The sequence below is a fragment of the Nicotiana tabacum genome, chromosome 19, assembly GCF_000715075.1.
Source record: "Nicotiana tabacum cultivar K326 chromosome 19, ASM71507v2, whole genome shotgun sequence".
Taxonomy (NCBI): domain Eukaryota; kingdom Viridiplantae; phylum Streptophyta; class Magnoliopsida; order Solanales; family Solanaceae; genus Nicotiana; species Nicotiana tabacum.
Window position 1 is genome coordinate 137,665,104 of NC_134098.1, and position 25,151 is coordinate 137,690,254.

The window sequence follows — 25,151 nt, forward strand, 5'->3', positions numbered from 1 at the left end:
ATGCTATGATGTTCAGAAATTTGACATGTGGAAGACTTCACTATGATAAAGAGTTAGAGAAACTGTTACGCGTAATGTATCGTCTAGTATCGTAGTAGCTATTATTAGTTGTTGGACACAAAGTGACACTAGTAACTATTAGATCAGAATAGTTTAATTTTTTTTGTTGTTGATACATTTAATGAAATGTATTAGTATTATTTTTGAATGTAAATAGGCATAACTGCTTTAGAAATATTGGGAAAGTCCCTTATTCATTTTTATTGCCAATAAAAAAGTTGTTAAATATAATATTTGTCGTAGAACAGCCTTCTTTTAATAATATATTTCATTATTTGAATACGAATTAACATTGTATTTTATGACAATTGTAAGTGTCACTAATTATGACACTTTATGGTGACAATTTTGTTTTGTCGGTAAAAGCAATACTTTTAGCGACGACATGATAGTTTTTAACTACAAAAATTGTAAATCATTTTTGTAAAAGCAAAGTCGTCACTAATTTATTCATTTAGGGACGAAACATTTTTTTGTATATAAAATGTCATCTTTAGTGGCGAAATCACATTTTTTCAGCTACTAAATATATGTAACTTTAGAGACAATTAACATTGTCAGTAATTGAACTAAATAATTAGTGACAAGGTAGTTTCGTCGGTATTAATAATTTTTTAGTGACGAAAACACATTATCACCTACAAATTTTCAATACTTTTTCTGACAAATAAATTCGTCGTAAATACTATGTATTTGGGGACGAAAAAAGAGTTTCGTAGTTAATCTATCTTTATTTAGCGACGAAACACTAAGTTGTCTTTGTATACTTTTAGTGACCCACTTTTAAGGACGAGTGGTTGACAATTTATTTTTCGTCACAAAAGGTTTGTTGTGACGAAATATGATTTTTAAGCGACGAAATAATTTGTAACCAATAACCAAATTTGTTGTAGTGATCGAAATCCATGAACCTTGACTATGTTATATGAATTTTGACCCATACTTTTGAGCCATTCATAATTATGGGCCGTAATTGCCTTCTCAACTTATCACCGTCAATAAATTAAATAAAATTTTCATGTGGCGCGCTACCTATTGAATTTTTACCCACTTTTTGAAAAAAGTTTAACTTATACCCAATTTTTGGATAACTTCATATACATACACTTTTATCTTCTTCTTTACTGTTATTTTGGAGAGGTTATTTTGCTTGGTATATTGGGCTTTGGAGAGGTTATCTTGCTCATTCTTCAAGACAAGTAAGGTTTTAAATAATTTTGTACATTCTGTTTAGAGTTTATTTTTGTCGAAAATCATATAATTGGTTTAATTTACATACAACACATACAGAAGGTAATATGGTCTTGCCAGGAAAAAAACTCCACTGGCAAATGTTCGGATAACTGAGGATATTTTTTTATTAGAAATCCACATTGTATAGCCATTCTCCAAAATAATAGTCAAAAAATATAATTTTTTGTACATTAATGTATAATATACATTAACATACTTATTTTATAAATAATTAGTTTATATTTTTTTGTATATTTCACTAGCAGTCGTAATTATCTTTGATCAATCGATCAAATGTGTTAAAAGCCCAATTATATTTTGTTTTTTGTTTCTTTTCTATAACCTGGGCCAAAGCCCAAAGATGCCCTCCTCCTGGAAACGGCCCAAATGGACGAAGCTCCAAACCTGTAGCGGAAATTCGAAAAAGGCCCAAAGGAAATTAATGCAGTCAAAATGGCATTGCATAGCCATTTTATGGGTAGTTAAATAAAAAATAGCCAGTGTTTGCAAAGTTATTAAAAAACAGCAACTATTTAAGATGGAGATAAAATCAGGACAAAAGTATCCTAGTTAAAACACGAAAAGTTCAAACATAATATGTTGGATTATGGAACTCATGCGTATAATCTTTCCAATATGTTGAAATTCCAACACATTATGAATGCATCACATTATGATGAAATCTCATATGTAAAAAATTCAAACTCCAAATTTTTTCGGATTCTTAAGAGTGTTTTTATTCAGATTTTATTTCACATGAAAAAATGACAAATCTCGATTACTTTTGAAATTATGGCTAATTTTTAGTTAGTATGATTTTTGCCCCTGCCTAAACGAACTATATAAGTCATCAGTTTTTCAACTTATGTCAAGTTTCTTTTATAGAGTAACAAACGAAATACTAACACCTAGTGACATACACATTATCGTCAGCATTATATTATGCTATTATGTTATAATAATAATACTTCAATTTATTAATAATACTTTGATTTATTAATAATCTAGATGTTAAATATATATACATGAATTTTCTCAGTGCAAACAAATCTTTAGAATTGCTCTTATATTGGTTATCTATGTTAATCTTCTTTTCTATTGCATATTACACATCTTGAACCATTGGAACACCTCAAATCCATAGTGTTTGTTTCATAATGTCTTGTTGTAATGTAGATATACCAAACAAAAATGCAAAGAGAGAATAAAAAGAATAAGAAATAAATAAGAAGAAACTTCATTTAAGTTTTAACATTTTCTTTCTTCTACATAAGTTGGACAGTTAGACAAAATAAGAAATTTTGTTACAATTGCCTCAACTGATTGATAATTTCATATTCTTCATCTTGTGATACTTTCCCTTTCCCCATTTGAGAAAAAGGAACAAATTATCCAAAAAGGTAAATAAATAGGACCATGAGGATTTCTTTAAATCCTTACAGTCAAGGAATGTTTCAAATCTCCTATATGAAGCACATGTAATCCTAAAGCAACTTTCTTGTTTCCAACCTCATCAACTACACTCAAATGTTTGCAAACATCTAACTTGAACTTAACAATCCCTTCACTTTGTGGTGTCAAATGAATCTTTTGAAACTCCAACAAGTGTTTCTGAGGTGCATTGTGAACTGAGGGTGGTGAAGTGAACAAGAAAACTGTGTGACTTCCACTCATTTTCCCAACATTTTTAACTCTCAAGTGAATGTCAAATCCTAAGTTGCTGCAGCTCTGCTCATTAACAGCATCAATGGACTTGCACCTCGTCGATCGACAAGCATGTCCTTCCTCTAGAGGAATGGAGACATATTTTGGTGCTTGTACTAGGTGGTGTTTGTAGTCAGAGTAACTTAATCCATCTCCAAAGTTAAAAACAGTTGGACCTTTGTAGAACCTATAACTTCTTCCAGGAAATCCTGTTTTAGGATCTGCCCTCATGTTCATGTTAGTCATATCAACTTTGTCTGCATATGATTGTGGATACCATGTCATTGGAAGCCTTCCACCTGCAAGATTGCAAACAAAATTTATAAAGCATTTAGTCATACGGGGATGTGTTTAAAATTAAGATCTTGATTTAATGAGGCTTAACCTCACCGGATAAAAAAATGGACAGCTCGGTACACAAGCGTTAGTGACTGATTTCACGGCTTGAACACCGAAACAACTTTTGTCGTTGCTGCAAGTCTCTCCTTTAACCTCACATCTCAGGATATATGCATGAAATTAGGTACTAAAGGCACATGGTAAGAGTTTTTCCTGAATTAGTCCGCCCACACTTTGACTATTAACAGTGGGATCAGACCATGCTATTATACAGGATATATTACCCTCTCTAAATAGCGCAGTGAAGGACTCTCGCCTTACCCTCCCGTTTGACTTATGGCATCATCGACTTGCCTTTAAAACACCATAAGGTGGGGAGAGGGTTGCCCTATGAAGGCCATTTATGCAGTGTTGATGAACTAAACCTCATAAAAAAAAAAAATTTGATCTTGATTTGGTGAAGTTTACTGTGGAAAGAGGAAACTTACTTGGATTGTAATATCCAAAGATAATATCAGCTAGGGCACCACCGCCATCTTCACCAGGGAAACCAATCCAAACAATGCTTGTAACTTTAGGATTATCAACAGCAAATTGTACATCCATACCACCTCCAGACATGATAACTAGGATTACAGGTCCTTTTGAAACACTAGCAACCTCAGTTATAAGAAGTGATTGTTGTCCAGGGAGTGTTATATTTACCCTGTCCTTGCTCTCTCTTTCGATAGATTGATCTGATCCCATTACCAATACTACTGCATCAGCTGCAGCTGCTATTTTCTTGGCATCATCAACTAGTGCTGGGACACAAGACACACTGGCATTGAAACAGCCCGGGTGGTAAACTGTAGCAACTGATGCCTTTAATCCTTGCAATGGAGTTGTTAACTTGCATGGAGTGCCTGCAAGTTCTCAAGAAATTTGAGTAAAATAAACTAGTACGTACTTTTTTAAGTTATATACACTGACTGTGTAACAAATCTTTAGATCGTCAGTGTGTAGAACTTAAATTCATTTCATTAATGGGATTGTTTTTGAGGAAAGTATCCAAGTTTACCTTCATAACTGCCAATCATGGTATAGCCAATATTGGCATTAGGGCCAATGACTGCTAAAGACTTGATGGATTTGGCGGACAGAGGTAATGATCCTACACTGTTTTTAAGCAAGACAATTCCTTGTCTTGCAGCTTCACGAGCTAGCTCTTGGTGTTCTGGTGTGCACACATCTTTGGGACCAAGGTTTCCATAAGCGTGGTTTTTCGGATCACCATCAAAGAATCCAAGTCTCATTAGCGTAGCAAAGTTGTTTGAGACTGCTCTATCAATAACTGATTCATTTACTAGTCCTTGGTTTACAGCACCTTGAGTGTATTTACCAAGCCAAGATCCACAATTCAGGTCCAGCCCTGTCACAATGAGCAAGTTCTTGATTTAGTATGGTCAAAAGAAGTATGTCACATTATATATGTGTGCTTAGGGCTAATGTTATCGTTGATTTAGTCCAACTAAAAGGGGCTGAAAATGGTAAACCTGAATTTAGAGACAAAGCTGCAGTCTCCTCTGGTGTCTTGGTGTAGTGTTGAGCCCAGTATATCTCATTTAATGAATCACAATCAGTGACAATGTATCTGTATGTACCATACTTGTATGAGTTCATGAATTTCTCCAAATATTATTTTTCGAAAGACTATAATACTCCACTAAATATGAAACATTTAGTATACCCATTTAATTTCCATTGTCCTCTGATAACACCAGCCAAAAGGTCATGATCACCACAGGTAGGCTTGCCATTGACTTGATTGTATGAACACATCACACTGGCTACATTTCCATCAACAACACAACTCTTGAATGGAGGGTTAAATGTATCATCTAAATCTTGCTGTGTTACCTACTCACCACAACAAAAAGAACACAATGCTTTTGAGTATCATGACTAAATATTTTTGGCAGGTTTTCAAGAAAAGGGCAATACCTTAGCGTTGAAATTGTAACGTTGGATTCCTTTCCAATCATCAACATCATAAGCTGTATAATGCTTACAGCAAGAAGCAACCTTGAGCATGTCTTTTTTACCATCATCGCGCTGCTGCAAACCTTTAACATATCCTACACCATACTTGCTGGCGAGTGTTGGATCTTCTCCTGGTGTTTCTTGGCCTCTTCCCCATCTAGGGTCGCGGTAAATGTTCACATTTGGTGACCAATATGTCAAGCCTGCTAAACCAACATTGTACATTGCTCTAGCCTCAGTGGATACCGCCTGTAAACATTACTATCTTTTGAGTTCAAGTTGTATGCGCTCATAAGCATAAATTAGTAATCAGCAAAAATGGTAATTAACATGCTACCACATACTAGTGTAAAATAAATCTTAACACTGTAATTGTATATAACTTAAATCTATGTTTTTTAATCTTTAACTTCCAACTGCTTTTTTGAACATTGATCACATCAAGATCTAACCAAGACCAGTCATTTTCCTTTCAAAAAGGACAGTAATCACAGTATAACATATCCCTATCATAACCATATGGTTGGATAGGAAATTTAGCATGATTGACAGGTTAATGAATGATTGGTTGGTGCATGGATTTGTCAATTATGGTCATTCAAAAAAGATGTAAACATCTCAACCAAACTTCTGAACCTAACGCAATCTTTTACGTGACTAAATAAAATATTTTGCAAGCTGGAATTCTTTCTAAAACACATGCCCAAATGGATAAACTTTTCCAACAAAAGATATTTGCATATATCCTAGTTTATCATGTCCTCTCAATTATTAAAGAAACTGCCTTTTTGCTGATTTAAGATTCCATTATGCGAAAAATGACTTCATCCTACTTCCCAAAATTAAATCTCTAAAGGATCTGTTCATTGGCCCTTTTTAATTTCACACGGCAAATCTTTTTAGCATCAACAAAACGACATATGAACATGTATTAGTCATAAAATTGGACAAAAGTTAGTGCCGTCTTCAAAAAATACAATCTATGATTTAAAGAATAAAAAAATCAGAGTGGTCTTAAGATAATGCCATGATGGCGACGTACGTCTACAAATTGGCCTTCACCTTTTTATTATCTTGTTAGAAGTTAATAGGTTATTTGTTTTCTAATGAACAACAAATCACCAATCAAGCATTTATTACGAAATGGCTAATAATTAAATCTTCAAGAAGAAGAAAAACTTCAACTACTTCTATACACATAGTCAGGTTAGCTTAAAAATAATTAAAGGTGAGCGCGCATAATCAGTGGAACTAGGATGCTGAAAAATTAGGACAGTAAAGTGCAGTAATATAAAGATAAACACTAAAAGATACCAATCTAACAATAACAAGAAATAATGATGAAGAAGGAGCAATAATATTACCTTTCCAATGGTTTCAAACAAAGTCTCATTGAAAGAAGCAGAAGTGAGAATGGGTTGAGGGAAGCTAGTGGCACCAGGAACTACACCATTAAATTTAACTCCAGGACCAGTGTATGAAATTCCATGTAAAGCCTCAGACCACCACTCATATGTTGGAATTCCAAGTCTACTCACACTTCCAGCAGTATTCACCAACATAGTAATTTTTTCCTCCAATGTTAATCTTTTTACTAGATCATTTACCCTGCTTGACACATCCAATGATACATCACAAAATGCAAAGTTCTTTACCCCTGGATTGTTTGCAACATCACAAGCAAAAACAGGAGATGTTTGAGCCAAAACTGGCTTGAATTCCAAGGCAAAATGGCTCAGAATAAAGAAGAAACAGAGCAAAACAGAGTGTTGTTTCATCCTATTATTATACGGCAAGGTCATTGCCTTGTTAGAGAAAAGAAAAGAAAAGAAGAAAAAAAATTGAAAATGAAGAACAAAGAAGAAAAGCTGTGAAATGAGAGGCAAATCTTGGTTTCTTTATAGGAGGAGAAGAAGAGTTGTATAGACATAATAGCAAACGCATGTTGTTTTGTAGCAACCCGTGATGGATAAATAAAAAAATAAAAATAAAAATTTATTAATGGGGTCCAGTTATCGTGACTTGATTATACCTTAGAAATTAGAAATATATAAAGAGAATCTGCTCTCTTTCTTTCTCTACTGTCCAATTATTTTCTGCAAAATTGGTAAGATAGGGGTCGGTGAAAAGATTTTTTTCTGAATTTCTATATGGACTTTTTGTTTGCAAGTTCCTTGGAGAGTGTGAAGACAGAGATTTCGTTGGGTTTCAAGGTTTACTTTGGTTATAACATGAAATCGATAAAAGAAAATGATTAATTAGATAGTTGATGCATATGCATTATGGATTTTAATTATGTCTACGTTAAAAAAAAGATTAATGGTGAACTTTAATATATATGTTGCAAGAGACGATTATCAATTCTTTTACCCGGTTAATATGTAATAATTAAACTCATGTATTATATTCCATTAATAAGTTTGGTTTTTTAGTGAAAGTTGGGGGATCGAAGGCGGATCCAGGATTTGAAAGTGGCAGTGTCACCACTATCAAATAAAAATTTAACAAATGGTGGAGTGGGAATCGAACGCACACAGCACACTAAAACTCAAGTTGTGCCCCTCAAAATCAACCAAATGAAACTGCCTAATCTTTGAGTCTTATGATATCAATCAACATATATACTCCCTCCGGTCCACAATAAGTAGTCATTGCACCTTTTTATTTTGGTCCAAAATAAGTATCCAGTTACATAATCAAGAAGGAATTGATTTTATCTTTCCAAAATTTACCCTTATTTACATATTCGTCAAGTAACAATTAATTATGGTTAATTTAGTGAATACATCCTTTTTTCTCTAAGAATTCGTATTTCCTTAATAGGTATGACAAAGTTAAATGATCACTTATTGTGGACCGAAAAAAATATATGTTATTTAAGATATATATACATATATTTTTCTCGAAATTACCGGGCAAGTGACCCCTACCCTAAGGGTAGGTCCGCCACTAATTGTACTTATTTCGGTTGTGTGTTGATTAGCAGCCAAGGAATGATGGAGAAAATAATGGTTAGCTAAATTTGTCAAAGTTTACAGCTAGCGTTTAGTGATTTACATGAATGTCTTTTAAGATAACAAAATTACCAAAATGTTACACTTTAAAATTCTAAACTCGTGAGTTTGAATCTCAAAAACTCAATGAAGTTAGGGTAAAAGTAAACAATATGGCGAAGACTATTTTGTCATGGATGCGTGCAATTTTTCTGGTTTACCGTACAAAATCTCCTTAATGTTATTTCCATGTGTAGATTGCTTGTTACATGAATTTTGTTAGGATTGTTTGTCAATCATGGGTTTGTAAGAGCATATGCTTTATGATTCAAATAATTTCGTTTGATTAAAATTAATTTAAGTGGTCCAATCCCATGGGAAATTATTGTTAATTAAGCTCGATCTTTCAAATGATTCACGGTTGTCCCTTATCTATAATGTATTTTTTTTGGGATATGCATCTTAATAATTGTTTATATTCTAATTGACGATGGGCATGACAATACTATATATATGTAGACATATAATAACAGAAGGCAAGGACACCCAACCATATTTACGTTCTTCCTTGACTAATGGTTTATATATAATTCAAAGCTTCTTAAATGTTTTCCTTTGTATAGGATTAATGATGTCGTCCTTTTGTTTCGAAGGATAACGTTTTCTTAGTAAAGAAGGAGAGAGAGAAAAAAATTCATTCAATAATCCCTTTTGCAAAAATATCTTTTTACATGAATACATAAATATAATACTCATATGCTTCATGTAGTCTCGTATTTTCTGATTGGAGGGATTAAGAAAATATTCATTAACTAATGCAATATCAATTGGCCTTTGTTGGTGGTATTAAATAATATCTGCATTATTTTATGTAAAACCTAAAAAATTATATTATGTGAAATAGAAGTGGAACAAGAGCTAGTGCATATATTAACAATATAACGACTAAAGTAATTAAAGACACGAAAAATTAGATGCACACCAAAATCTTCTTCTTATTTGGAGTTCTTTTTAAATGTTTTTTTGGGTCAAAGAAAGCTTATACTATACTATATTATTGCAATAAGAACATCATAAAGTATACAACGTCATTGACAAGCCAAAGTCCGAGGATACAGACTTCCAAGACACTCTATATATTAGTGTTTTCAACAAATATTTGTTATGAAATGAGCAACAAATAATTGAGTCAGAAAAATTATGCTTCTAGTTAAAGTTAGAAAATAAACAAAGGAAACTGTCCTCCGGTATGTAAATGTACGAACACATTTTATGATAGTTCATCCATTTGTTTTTGCATCACAAAAATGAAAAAAAAAAATGCTCGATTGAACAAAAATAAGTTAATAACGTCAATTTTTGTTCAAACTAAGCATAAAACCTCGGGTTTAATTCAACTTAAAAAATTAGCCCACGAGATGAGTATTTTTCGATGCGAGTTCATTTTTTAATTGGGGAATGATACAAATAGGATACTTTTATGTCAGTGATAATTTGTTTAACCCCGATAATAAAAGTTTTAGAAAAATAGTTTGACGTCAGATTTTAAAGCACGCTCGCCAAATTTTTAACAAGTTACGGTGATTGTCAGGATTTGTGGCCATATCTTGACTAATCACCATATTTTTTTTTAGCATTGTAGTTGACTTCCTGATGCTTTAAAATTATGGCGATTGTGAGGAGCCCATGACTAGGGGTGGGCGTTTGGGTAGTTCATATTGGATATGAGAATTTTGATTTGGTTTTTTTAATTTTTGGATTGAAGAAATGGCAATCCAAATCCAATCCAAATAAGTTCAGATTAGATCGGTTTTTTTAAGTTCGATTTCGGATTAATCGGTTTGGATATTATAAATTTTCAGGTTTGAGCGTATAAGTTGAGATGTTTCTACATTTTACAAAAACGAATATCCAAATGAAGTACTCATATTAAATTACTTGAAAAGTTGCTCATTCTTATCGCAATCATCCAAATAAAGTATTCAAGAAATAAAATTATTATTAAAAAAAATACAACAGAGACATTAATACGGCCGATAATAATAGTAAATCATGTCTAAATAGAAAGTATTCTCACAGTAACTTAGTAATTAATATTGAGTATATAAGATAATATCTAATGGGTAAGGTATTTAACTTATTATTATTGACATATGGATAATGGATTAAATATAAGTACAAAATTTTGGATTTTCGAATATCTAAAAATCCGAAGTACCAAATCCAATATCCAATGCGAAACCTAAAAAATCTAAAAATTAAATCTAAAATGCAATCCGTAATCCGAAAATCCAAACCAAAAAATTCGAATTTCGAATTTGACCAAACTATGTCCACCCGGACCATGAACGCTTCCCAAAATTCTAACCAACATACTTCAAAATATTGGCTAGAGGCTAATTTTTCAGCACTTTTTATCAAAATTTAAGCGATGATCCTAAAATGATCTGTCTAGCATAATATTCAGTTTTAAAATAGTGATGGATGTGGGATCTAACAATATTTTACCGGTATTTGAGTTATATAATAATAAATAAATAAAAAAGAGGTAAAAAACCGCCAAACAGCCAAGTTGTATGATGTGGTCCCCAGTAGTGTCAAGTGGGCATTTAGGAGTGTGGAGTGTAGGGCATATAGAGCAGCAGTATACTGTGTATTAGAGGACAACTGCCCCGTGAAATTTTCATTGAGTGGTTGGCTCACATTTGGGGTAACTTTCTTCTCCTCTGTCCATTCCACCTTTTTTAAATCTTTCCACAGCTGTCAATTTTTTTTATGTCTTTTTTGGAACAAAATATGTTTCCCTAAAAACTCTAATTTTACTGTCACTCTGATTAATGCGTGAGATTAAACTCTACTAGCTCAAAGAAAGTTCATCCAATGAAGTAATGAATATTGTTCACCAACTGCAAGAAATTATGTAAACACTTTTCCGGGACCGAACTAGACTTTTCCTAAAGAAAAGAGATTATTGTCTCTCCAAATTAGAATTACAAACTTCAATCAAAACCCATCCTATTAAATTTAGAATTAAGAAGTTACTTAAGAAACTCAAAATAGGATCGAGTGTTTATAACAAATCAATTCAACTTAGCATGGTTAAGCGTTAATGAAATAAAAATATACATTAATTAATTATTATTATTATTATTATTATTATTAAGTGATAGAGTCAATATGCAATCACATGTCATGTTTGTATTAGTTTGGTGGATGTGGGTAAGTTTTTAGGGTAAAAAAATGTAGTAAGAAATAAGGAATAGCACAGTTGGTGGCGCGAGGTCAAAGGAATTACGCCAAAAGGGACAATAGTGCCAAATGTGCAGATTCACACACGTGACATAGAAATGTAGAAATGGATAATGCCTTTATAAATATCAACCCTTGCTTACGTCGGATAATAGGCTTTCCTTTCCGCTTCGTTTGTTTTTTGTTTTTCCTGTTTTTTCTTTGGCCGTATAGATAGTTTATATCAGTGCATACTATTATGCGGTTAAATAGAGTGCTTATGGGTGCACTTGCAATATATGGATCTTTAGCTATACTTTAACTGTAAAAAGCTTTTTTTTTTAAACAAAAAAAAAAACTAAAAAAGAAAAGTTTTTGATGAAAAAAGGACCATTTCAACATAGAGGTGTTCCTCGGTCGATACGGTACGGTATTTAAATATTTCGGTATTCGGTTTCTTAAAATGCTATACCAATACCGTACCTAATTAAATTCGGTATGGTTTTTCTTCTTCGATTTCGATTTATTCGGTCCGATAACGTCGTTTTATTCGGTTTGAATACTAATTAGTGCATAGAGTCATAGACCGTAATATTCTTAATTAAAGTACTCAAAAGTACAAAACTAAAAAAAATTGTTGACAAAAGTATTATCCAAAACCAGCAAATATCAACCCAGAGAGAGAAAATTGTACATAAAGGAATAAATTTGATTATTAGAAATGTCTTGTTACTTGCTTAGAGTTAATCGATGAACTTAGAGAATAAAGGAAAGTAAAATTTTAGATTTTTTATATTTATGTTATAATTAATAATATGTGCATTGTGTAATGTAATATATATTTCGATATGGTATCGGTATTCAGTATTTCATTTTAAAATACCAAATATCATACCTAATACTATTTTTTTAAAAATTAAACCAAATACCATACCGAATAACTAATACCAAAATATCATACCTAATACCAAAATATCGAATACCAAATACCAAAAATTTCGAATTCAATATTTACCAAATTATACACCAGCCTATTTCAACGGTAAGAATCAATGTCATTGTATGACAAATTGACAATTGACAGCTAACAGGACTTTCTCATACGCAATTAAAAGTATGAGAAATTGCGTTATTTTTCTCTTCCCTTGTGTTGTGAGAAATTTCCCTTTCCTAATGTTATTTTTCGTCCTAGCTCCTAATATTCCAAACTATTAAATTTCTTTGTCAGATCCAACTAAGGCTCATCTTTCTCACGTCAAATTTTGACTTGATCCAAATTGTCCTACTTTTGTCTAATTGCATGGAGTATCACAATTTGCAGGCCAGCAGGCGTATTATATTAATTAATATTCCTCATGATATGATTCTCAGATCAGTTTAAGTCCATTTTCTATTTTCATTTGATTGCAGTATAGCACCGGACAAAAAGTGAGATGGGATCCAGCATCGTTTCTTTTTCACTTTTTATATAATTTTCAATTCCCAACCCTATCTCATTCATAATTCATGGATTCGTTTATATAGCACTTAGCTAGTTATCCATCTTAATATTTTCCTCTTTTTTAATCAGATAACAAATCTTTCCCCAACATTATCGGAGTATCAATTGCTTTTCATATGGTAAATCGTAATGAAGAAATTTTCTTTTTTATTTTCCATTATTCGAGTTGGAAATTGGAATAACACAAGAACTAGAAATAATACCCTGACTTCTGATTATAAATTTTTAAAGCACTACTAACCGATAATGAATAATACAAGAAACTATAAGTACAAGCTAAAGATGCAATAATTGTTAATATATTTATGGTTAGGATGATACAAAATATTACACGCAATATTATTGATTAGTTTCTCAATTCTATGAACAGAATAAAATAAATCAAGGTAGGCAGATAAGACATTACTGGTAATTGGCATCTGGCGTTAGCTACTCGTGTCACATTCTTTTGGCACAATTCAATTAGGTTCCGCTAATTATTATTATCATTATTAGTAACGTCGATTTGTTCTATAAAGTCATTATCGGAGAAATGACAGTGAGAATTTGCTTAAGCAAGAAGTCATTTCAAAGTCACCCTTAATCATCTGACTGACGACATCCAATATTGTTTATTTGGAGGTTTTATATAAATTATAAATTCGGTAATTTGGAAAATAACTTATTAAGTACTGTGACCAGGGGCCTATACAACATAGAGTTATCGGGTTCAACTGAACCCAATACTTTCGTCGCGGAATATAATTTATGTGTAAAAAATATTAAAATTATAATAAACAGTAGATATGAACCCATAACTTTAAAAATATAATGTGTTCAATAATAAAAACTTTAAATATTGAACCCATTAAATTAAAATTCTAGATCCGCCTCTGATAGGAGGCCGTCACTATCACGGACCAAATTGATGACAAAATTGACCATTTTAATGGTGATGCCACTGTAGTCTTCCGACAGATCACGGTGGCACAAAGGTAATCATACAAATCGAATTGTGATGTTATCGGTTCCAATTTTTCAAGTAAAAATTCAAATCATTTAACCATATATATGATGCAGATTACTGTCAAATGTTTAGGGCTTCATTAGACTCAATGGAGGAGCATTAGAATTTAGAACCTTTATAGTTAAAGATCATTATTCAAAATGGGTCGATATATTTGTGCAAAATCCTGCATACACCAATGTAATTAAACTAATTTTTGATACTTTTTTGATGCTATGTATTTTATGTGATATTGTTCTGCATTTTGACTCAAGTCTAGACCAAAAAATTTAATATCTCGTAATAATATGGATTTCTAACTAAAATTATGTGCTGATACACACATTAATATGTACAACAAAACTTAAGTATATTATTGTGACTTCTTTTAGCAAGCACAGAGATGTCATTTGGTGGTTTTGTGTAGAAACCAGCCAAATTAAAAGGCTGTTCACCGACATTTTCAGTTGGTTTGTCTTCAATCAACCCGTTTGTTTTTATAATCTAGCTCTAAAGATTTTTCTCAAACAACAAGACACAAATACATGTGAACTTTTTTTCTTTTCAAAAAGAAAAATATGAAGGATTTCATGAGCAATCATAAACTTAAAGGAAAAATACGAACAAAAGGTGGAGAATATAATGTTTTAAGTCCATGGTGAAGCAAAGTAGCTTGATCGAGATTCTATTAACAATATCATGTCGAGAACACTTCAGTTGAAAGCAAGTAACGCATTTTTCCATACAAAAAAAAAAAAAAAAGAGAGAGAGAGAAAAGAAAGTCACAAATTGTATTCAGAAATATTGCAAGATACACGTATTTAACGCGTCCTAAGATTTATTTAGATATTTATCTACAATATTGTTACAATACTATATTTAGTATTTATGGTGTGGTCTAGTCGTCAATGATGTGATAGATGAAAATCATTACAATCTAGGGTTGAAATCCCAATATAGACCAAAAAAGCCAAAAAGGTAGGTAGTGTTTTCTTATCTAAGCTAAGTTTTGGTTTTGGTGGTGAGATTTATAGCAAATTCCGGTAAAATAGTGAAATTACGCGTAAATTGACCCGGAAACTATCTGTATGTATAAAAAGTACAGTATCAATCCGTACGCAAATGCTAATTCAATATGATTCTTCTATATCTGTTTGGTTCAATTGTTTGCTATCACAAAAGAATATATAAGGATATATCGAGCAAAGTGGAAAAAATCTCATATGCAGTAAAGACTAACGATCGACTTTTGTTCACCTAATAATTGGATTACAATATCTTTATGATCACGGTAAGCGAAATATCAGCGCAATTTTAATGGTTGAAGAAAAAGTTGGACAATTTCTTTATTTTCAATTATGTATATATTGACAGAGAATTAGAAAAGCAATGGTATTGTACATATCTGGAAGAAGAAAAGGATAAGGGACATATCTTATGGTCCTCTAAAAGATGTCACGTTGACTGGTCAATAATTGAAGACAAACTTTCTCATATTGGATATGAAAAACTACGAGTATGAAATTTATGGTCTTCAGTGCTTACACCAATATTTCATTAATTGATTGTAAATACAAAATAACTGACAATAATTTCCTCACTCCGACAGTAGATGAAATTGCAATTACTTGACATCTAGAAATAATGATACACTAAAAAGAATGTGAAGTACATTCTAATACAGAGAGAATATAATTAATTATCTAAACTTAGTACAATGTCAAATAGTCACTCCTCTACTGTTGCAACCTTCCAATTCTCATTGCTGAGGTCCATGCTGTTTGGACATAATTATTTTCAGGAAATGTAAACTTGAAGCAAAAGGAATATATATAGTAGCTAGATCTATAATAATTCTAGTGTTGAATCTTAATTTACATGCTGTTTTCAATCTCCTTATAATTCTATTTCACTGTTGTGTTACTCATATAGTAATAATGAATTGGCAACCCTCTAGTTCAGCGTAGTTGGGTTCCCATTTTATTTTATTTTTTCCCTCTTTTTTTTTGAATGACTTTATGAATGGTATTTTGATAAGATTGACAACAAGCATAAGTGTAACTGCAGAACAAATTACAAATAGTTATGGAACGACCACTTTGGCTAGTTTTGTGGAGAATTAAGAACCAGATCAATCAACTTTTAGGAAGAATCTCTCTATATATATATGTGTGTGATTTATTCTGTGAAATTTGAATTCAAAATCAAAATAAAATTTAATATTTGAATACTTAATTGAAGAAAATAATGCAATTAGCAGAAACATATGGTGAGGTTGTTGTCACATGGGAGGTAGTCTCAACTAAAAAGCTACTGGAGAAAAATCTTACATTTAAGACAAAAGCTAAAGCCGAGTTTCGAGATTATCCAATAAGCAACTTTCTTTTTTGAAAATAACGCCCTACTTTTAATTCTCTGATTACTATTTAGAAAAAAAGGAGGCAGATTCCGAAAAGTGACAATCATGAAAAGATAGCACAACTATTCAATATTCTTATAAAAGATCCCACCCCAATAAGATATGATATAGATAATTTAACTTAATATAAGGAACAGTGACTTATTTTGTAATTCGAACTCGTGACTTTAAAAAATAGTGTAGTAGCTTTAATTTCCACGAACTTTTAAGGCATGGCAAGGAGTGGGAAGTGAACTTGGTTGGCCACTTTAGGGCCCTAGATAGTTAAGGTCAGTTCATGGGCACAATCACCTTAAATGTTGGTTAAACCTCAAACTCATTGCCTCTTCAAAACAACCCAATCATAAATCCTCAAATGGCCTTTCCATCTTTTCTCTGAAACTTCTGCCCAAAATTGACCCCACTGATCATGCTTCTGTATCTATTTTGGTTTCCTTTTTCTTTTTCTTTGGCTAAATCACAAGTATACTGCCCAAAGGCCAAAACTTTTACATGCCATTATCGTCTCATCGAGGTACAATTTCAAATTTAACCCATATATGAGTAATCCGTTTAATAATTTAAATGTAATTCATTTATCAAAAGGTTTAAGTGTAGCTCACATCAATTCATTTAAAAGTTGACCTGACCGACCATTTAACAGCTTCATTAAACACGATAGAAAATTAGCACCATGTTAATAATTAACCTATTGTAAGTTCATTGAAAGGGGGATTAGGTAGATCTCTTTGGGCTTTCTTGATTATCAGATTTCTTGTTTACTGAAAACTTGAAAAGTCTGAAACATACTATTAAAGACCGTTAGAAATTAGCTCATACTATAAGAGAAAAATAGGTAAGAGCAGGTGAATATAACATGGAGATTTTCATACCTTTTGACTAACAGTCTTTTTTTTCTTCAACTAATCACTTACCTACATATAGGAAATCTAATGTATAAATCTTTTTTTTACGCCTCCCGAGGCTCCCTATTTGCTCCCTCTATGACTCGAACTTGCGATCTCAGAGTTAGAGGCGAAGGATGTTTACCACGTATAAATCTAAACACCTCCTTTTTCTATTTTTCACATTTCTTCTTAGGGTTATAAGGGGTAGGAGTTGGTTGATTGATTTGTTGGGTGAGTAGTTAGCCAGTCGATTTCATCATTATATATTTTGTGTTTTCTGATCTCTTGATTCAAATGGATGATTTAGGCACAGCCAAGTAATTATAGGGTCTTAATGACTCTAGTATAGTCTAAATCCATGTACAATGTATGTTTTTCATGAAATTATATTAAGAAATGGACCACTTTTGGGGACAAGAAAGTAGAAAAACTTGCTTTGCTTAGTTGGCCCATTATTTAGGCCCAAATAATTAAATGCAGGGCTCATCAATGATCATTTAGATTTTCTCATCAAGTGCATTATATGGAAAAGCAAGTGTAGTGGTTATGTCTGGAGAAGCAATTATTTGAGAGAGTGACAGAGATATGTAAGTTATGAGTGCTTCAATCTTATCCAAAGTGGGTTTCCAATTTATTATGATTTTAACTTGGGATGTAAGGGAACTTTTATAGACAAATTTATGCCATTTCCCTTCACAAGAAAAAAAAGAGAGTGAAAAATAAGACACTTAAAAGTAAAAATTCCATATTCTTTTTTTACAATATAGACTGAGAAAAGTTTAGTCAAACCATCAAGCTTATGATTAAAATTAGAATATCCAGAATATGAGGAAAACTTTTAGATGTTTAAAACAAATTTGTAACTTTTGATTTGACTAATTTTCATAAACATTAAGTTTGATGTAATGAGCTGATTAAATACAACTAATAAGGTCCTCTCCTCCTCTTCTTTCACCCAAAAAAAAAAAGGCATTCTTTTAGCAAACAATGATCAGGCATTTTTTGTGTGTGTTTTTTCTTTTTCATATTGTCTGGATAACTTTAAACTCAGCTATGTCAGACATTTGTAGGAAGATAAATGTGAAAAGTCTTTAAACTCTACTATAGTGAAAGAAAGGAAATATATGTTGCAGAAAAAAGGATAAAATAAATATATGCAGAATTAATATTCTAATATAAAAAAAAAGGCTGTAAATTCAATGAATGATATCCAATAAAATTGAAGGCTGCGGAATTCACTGGAAATACAGACCTTGGAAATATCCTTGTTCCTATTTGGGCTTAATACATCAGTCTTTTTGGGCTAAAACAAAAATTGAATGAATAAGGCCGCAAAATAGTTGGGCTGGTAACCAAACCTCAAGGGATTTGATTTAGAGGAATTTTCAGAAACCACTATTGTTTAGTGGCTATTAACTTTTTATAACTACCATATACATAATTACTTCCTATAGCTACTATTCAGTTGTTACGGTAGTATATTTATTGTAATCGCGCTATTGTATTCATGAATACAGCAGCAAAATGCGCCTAAAAATCAGGGCAGTCCAGCTGTACGCGCATGTATTCACATGTATTCGCGCCATGTATCCATGAATACAACAGCAAAAAGCGCCTAGAATCATGGCAGCCCAGCTGTATGCGCATGTATTCACATGTATTCGCGCTGCTGTATTCATGAATACAACAATAAAAAACGCCTAGAATCAGGGCAGTCCAGCTGTATGCGCATGTATTCGCGCCATGTATTCATGAATACAGTAACGATAATCACCTTTAAAATAGGTATGTCCAACTGTCTAAGAGAGAAAAAACATAAAATAGCGTATTTAATGTTTCAATGATAGTATATACCATAAATACTTATTTTGCTATAAAATATAAAAGGTAACTATAAAAATTAATATTTTAAAATAATTTTAATTTATAATAAATAGGGTATATGCCTTTGCTATAAGTGGTAAAATTTACTTTGATTGATTTACTTGTGGAATTGAATGGGCTTTTGTTTTTGTTGCACATGTAGAATTACCAAGTCACTCTTACTTGTCTTCTTCCAACTTTACCAAGCAGACAAGTCACAAAGTTTACTGAGTTGAGTCAACGAGAAACTAACGATAGTATTGGTTGGGATCTAATCTCCATCATTGCCCACATATTCGAGGTTTGAAAATGAAAAACTTTTTGGTAAAGAATGCTTTACTCTTTTAGTAGGTCTGTTTTAGTCGAATACTGAATTTTGGATAGCAATACGGATATCGAAGCAAGGAAATGAAACTAAATTTTAGTAAGTCTTCTGTGCCACTTCCACTAATGACCTGATCAAGGTCAAGGATTTTGCCGTGATCCATGTGCTTGGAGGTATATATCACGTCCTACTTTGCGACTTCTTGGCTCCAAAACTTAATGAAATTAATCTAATGTTGACTTTGGTCATAGTTTTTGTGCTATTGGAACAGTATACTTCTAATACAAATATAGAGTTTAGATTAAACTGAATTTTCTTTTACAATACGACTCAAGAACAAAGGTGCTAATCCTACATTAGCTTGGTTTATGCATCACATGTATGTAAATAAGCATTTTGAAAGAGAGCTTTGGAACAACTGTAAAATTATTTTCATGTGATTTATAGGTTACGGGTTCAACTAATGAAAAATTTATTAATACTTAAATTTGGGTAGACTAATCACGTCACGTTCCTTTTTCCAACCTTGCGTGAATGCAGGTATATCGGGCTATCCTTTAGGTAAATAAGCATTTCCCTATCAAAGTGACTTATTTAAATCCTAAACTATGCTAAAAATATTCCAAGGGGGACATCATTACACGTTTATTGGGTGGTTGTATCATATGGAACATTCAAAATAATTGTGTTATTTGAATATGTTTAACTTGTCTACCCAAAAGGCAGACGAACATCATCATGCACGTGCGCCACTTGTTTAAAGTGAAAAGCCAGGGTGAAAGGATTAGAGACGTTTGGACCTAATTTTCAAACTTTATACAAATGGACAAAATAAATAAGTGTACTCCACCCTTACTTTTAAGTCTTGAACTACTCCTTCCAATGATTAATTATATATTTTTGTTTTAGATTGATCTGATTATTATAAACCTTTTTTCACTTATTAATACGATTACATTATTTTATTAGAAAAGATATATCAAGACCTACTTTATTCTAAAGAAAATTTAAATTTCGGGGAATGACTTTATTTTAACTTTTGAACCCGCTTTTATTTAAATATATGTTAAACTTCAACTTTCCTTTTGGTAGTCCAAACTAAGGGTGTCAAGTGGGCCGGTCCCGGACTTAAACGGGCCGGTCTAAATGGTCCCAAATTAAACTGGTTAAACGGTCCCGGGCTAAACGGTCTTTTTGTAGGGATCGGCCCAGGACCGAGACCGTTTGGTCCCGGACTAAACGATTCTGGCCCGCGGGCTAAATGGGCTAAGTGGGCCCAACGAATTTTTTAATTAAAAAATTAAATAGATATTAGAGACAAAAGGATATTAAAAAAAAATATCTAAAGCAATGCTTTGTAAATTTTATTATAGAATTGTGACCTAAATTTTATTTAACATACTAAATTTTAATATTCAATATGTAATATCGAATATAGCTTTTTATATATATATATATATATATATATATATATATATATATATATATATATATATATATATATTATCGAATATAGCTTATATATTATATACTTAGTAACAATAAAGTAAGCAATAATAGCAATTATAGAAGGAAATTAGAGAGAGATTGTGATATATTGATGATTTTGTAAGAAAAATGAAAGAATGAAGGGGTATTTATAATTGAAAATAAGGAAAAAATATAATTATAAAAAGTTTGGGGTTAAAACAAAGTTGGGGGGTTAAATGACTATTTTATAAATAGCCAACGACTATTTTTGGCAACCCAACGGCTATTTTTATATTTTTTTTAAATATAACCGTTGGGACCGTTTGGTCCGCTAAGGGACCGGTCTGGTCCCGGTCCCTGGCGGGCTAATTGGTCCCGGGCATGGCGGGCCCAAAGCATAGGACCGACCTACGAGATCGGCCCAGACCCACTAAAATCGGGTCAAACGGTCCTAGCTCATTTATCCCGTTTGGCCTATTTGGCCCGCGGTCCTGGGCCGGTCCTGCCACTTGCCACCCTTAGTCCAAACTAGAAGGGACACCTAACTTGGAACCTTGTCCCACAAAAATATTAAAAATATGTTGGAGTAAATTGTACAAATGCTCACATAATTATGAGTATTTTTTTTTTATCACAATCACGTAACTATATTTTTTAACAGAAAAATCACAAAAATTTCACCATTCTAACACAAAAACTCATAACTATTGAAAAATTCAAGTTTTCAATGCGATAATTATTTACTCCATATTTTTCGTTTTTTCATTTTAATCTAATAAATATTGGCCTAATTAAAAGGGGCCCGGCATGACCCAAAACACGTACACGTATGTATTAATCAATGTCAATTAATTGAGAAGAATTTATCACAATATATTATTTCTAATACAGTGATAACTACTAATGCTTCAATCCCAATTTATGTGGTGGTTGTAAGAATTTCGAAAAACTCGTTTAACTCTCGAAATCCGTATACCGCTACATAAATTGGGACGGTGGGAATACTAAATGCATCGGAAGTGGAGTAATATCTTGTGATAAATTCTTTCCAATTCATTGATTGTTTTTGTTGTTGATTGATTGATTTATACAGATGAATTTAGGTCGGGTCGGTCATCTTTTCATTAGGTTAGTATTTATTAATTAAAATAAGAAAATAGAAAATATGGAGTAAAAAAATATTGCATCGGAAAATTAAATTTCCCGGCAATTGTGACTGTAGGTGGTGAAAATTTTGTAATTTTCTATTGGAAACATAATTATATGATTATGTTGGAAAAAGTACTTAATAAGGATATGACTATTTATGAATGTAATTGATATAGACCGAATAATGTAGATAATTAATATGGCATTTGTCCCACGAAAGGAAAAATAACTAATTGATATGGACTGAATATTGCGGCTGTTATCCAAATTTGAGTTTTCACGTCACATATTGCGTTAAATTGTGGTTTATCGCTTAATTAACGGATACTGGTCGATGTCTTGGATTTTCTTTGAACTTCTTTGATAAGTCTTTATCATTTTTAGGTATCTTCTTGGACTTACTGGTAAGGTTTCGATACCACCCTTCACACCCCCCCCCCCCCCCCAAAACAAACACATTTTTTTAATATAAGAAAACAGCTGGATTTTTGTCTACATAGAATGGTAAAGACGAGGACATACTAAACAGTTTCAATTAAATAAAGGGTAAACAAATAGCAGCTATATTAGTAATTCTGTAGACAACTTTACATGCTTCTAAGTGAGCATATTTGAACATTGCGTAACATTTCTTAAGAATTCCAAAATTTGAGTTCGAAGCAGTTGGTTTGTTGAGTTTGATAGTGAATCAGTAATATATATGTTAGTATTTTCTAAACATATTAAAAACTATGTTATTCAATTTGAAACGACGTAAACTTAAAGAATATTACAAATAACAATTTCAGCAAAACATGACCAAGTTTAATGTTCACTGCAATTAATCATTATAAACTATGCACAATATAATGTACTTCCTTTGTTCATTTTTACTATAGTCTCTGATTATCCAATATTCAAGGCACCAATTTTGACTGTTGTGCCTTTATTAGGTTGATTTAGCAAGGCATTAATATGCTAAAATAGTGACTTCTATTTAATTTAACCCAAGTCTTTGTATAGTTCTCTATATTTCATTTAACTCTTCTGGAAAATGGCCCCTCAAGCTTTATTGAATAGTCAGATCTTTTGTATAAAGTGTAATACCCTTTTTAGGACATATTTATTTGAGTGCTTAACTTTAAGAAGCATTGTCCTTAAAAGTCTTTGAACAATCAAAACCATAGTGAAACACACATGCATGCCTAACTTGACATCTTTTATTTTATATTATATAAGAGAAGGGAGGAAATGATCTGTCCCCTAACTTTGGCTTTGCTCGCTTTTAGTACAAATCTGAACAAGATCAAATAAAAAGTTCACAAAATATATTAAAAAACTAAAACTAACAACATTATCAGCAAGGACAACAACAATTCTATATATGCTGCGCTTAGATATTATAAATGGAAGTAGTAAAGAAAGTGTTTAAAGAGGTTACCATAAAACCTTTTAAATCACGTGCGATTGATCTCAAATTTAAACACAAGTCACATTCGACATTACGGACCTACTCCAACTTCCGAAACCGAAATCCGACCCTGATATCACAAAGTCCACTCCCGGTCAAACTTTCCAAAAACCTTCAAATTTTTAACTTTCGCCAAATGACCCCGAAATGACCTACGGACTTTCAAATCCACTTCCAGACGCGCTCTCAATACCAGAATCACTATACGGAGCTATTCCCAGACTCAGAATCCCAAACGGACATAGATAACATTGAAATACGCCTCAACCCAATTTTTATGAAATTCTTCCAAAATGCCAACTTCCACAATAGGCGCCGAAACGCTCCCCGATCATCCAAAAATCGATCCGGGCATACACCCAAGTCCAAAATCATCATACGAACCTGTTGGAACCATCAAATCCCGATTCCGATGTTGTTTACTCAAAAATCACACTTTAGTCAATTCCTTCAACTTAAGGCTTCCGAAATTAGAATTTTCTTCCCAAATCAACTCCGAACTTCCCGGAATTAAAATTGAGGGATGGATAGATGTTACAGATGATGAATTAATTTCTTTTATATGTCTGTCACTTTATCTTTGTTAGTGATGTCTGCCTATAATGATAGATAAATCAAAAACTTTTCGTTCAACTTATTCTTTCAATTGAAATTGAGATTTTTGCCTATCCTCCTATTTTATTTTGAAAATTTTGAAACTTAGGTAAGTGCTTTTTAAACATATGTATAAAAATAATATATTTCATTTAATTTAGCCCATCCATACTTACTATAACTAGTTATTTCGATTTTCTATTAGCGGCTTTAACTATAACCTCAGCTCCATTTATTGGTCTGAGCAAGATACGACTTATTTAAACTGAATATTTAAAATGAACAATTCCGACCACGCGTACAAGTCATAATACCTGAAGTGAAGCTGCTCAGGGTCTCAAACCATTGAATGACGCGCTAGAGCTCAAAACGACTGGTCGGGTCGTTACATTCTCTCCTACTTAAACATACGTTCGTCCTCGAACGTGCTAAAATCTGCTCTGGAGTTTGTCCGAAATCATTATTTAACACCTCGTGCACCTACCCGTGGTACCACAACCAAGTTGAGCACATTTGTTCGAGCAAACCTGAAAATCCTCCCTTTTATCTAGTCAAATAAGCCTTAGGGCCAAATTTCAATATCTGAAATTCTCTACCATGTCCGTTTCCAACATACGAATACCGTATCCTTCACTACATGATGTACCTACACATGATGGTATACCCTTACTGTATTCTTACTATGCACCGCGTAACTCATTTTCCTAAGGCAATCTTTCCAAGGCACAACAACTAAAATTTTTAGTGACCCGAAGCCCGTAGTGTACCTCACCATCAATTAAGCCTTGCTTTAACTTTCACAATACTGCCACGACAGAGAAGACGTGTAGAACTCATAACTACCTGTCGAATCACAATTTATGGAGTCTCTCCTCCCGACAAGAACCATTACCTCATTCTGGACTGAATAACAATATTTACTCTTTAAT

At 32.5% G+C, this 25,151-nt stretch overlaps 1 protein-coding gene across 1 annotated transcript; it reads right to left on the minus strand.

Moving 5' to 3' along the window:
• Positions 1 to 2,514: 2,514 nt before the first annotated feature.
• On the minus strand, positions 2,515 to 7,302 carry LOC107830518 (beta-xylosidase/alpha-L-arabinofuranosidase 2-like). The gene is made up of 7 exons (XM_016658110.2): positions 6,723 to 7,302; positions 5,320 to 5,607; positions 5,066 to 5,235; positions 4,872 to 4,969; positions 4,397 to 4,747; positions 3,825 to 4,241; positions 2,515 to 3,296 (listed from the first exon to the last, which is right to left on the minus strand). Exons 1-7 carry the CDS (start codon positions 7,158 to 7,160, stop codon positions 2,722 to 2,724), a joined length of 2,337 nt encoding a protein of 778 aa, XP_016513596.1. The 5' UTR covers positions 7,161 to 7,302; the 3' UTR covers positions 2,515 to 2,721.
• Between the last annotated feature and the right edge of the window lie 17,849 nt (positions 7,303 to 25,151).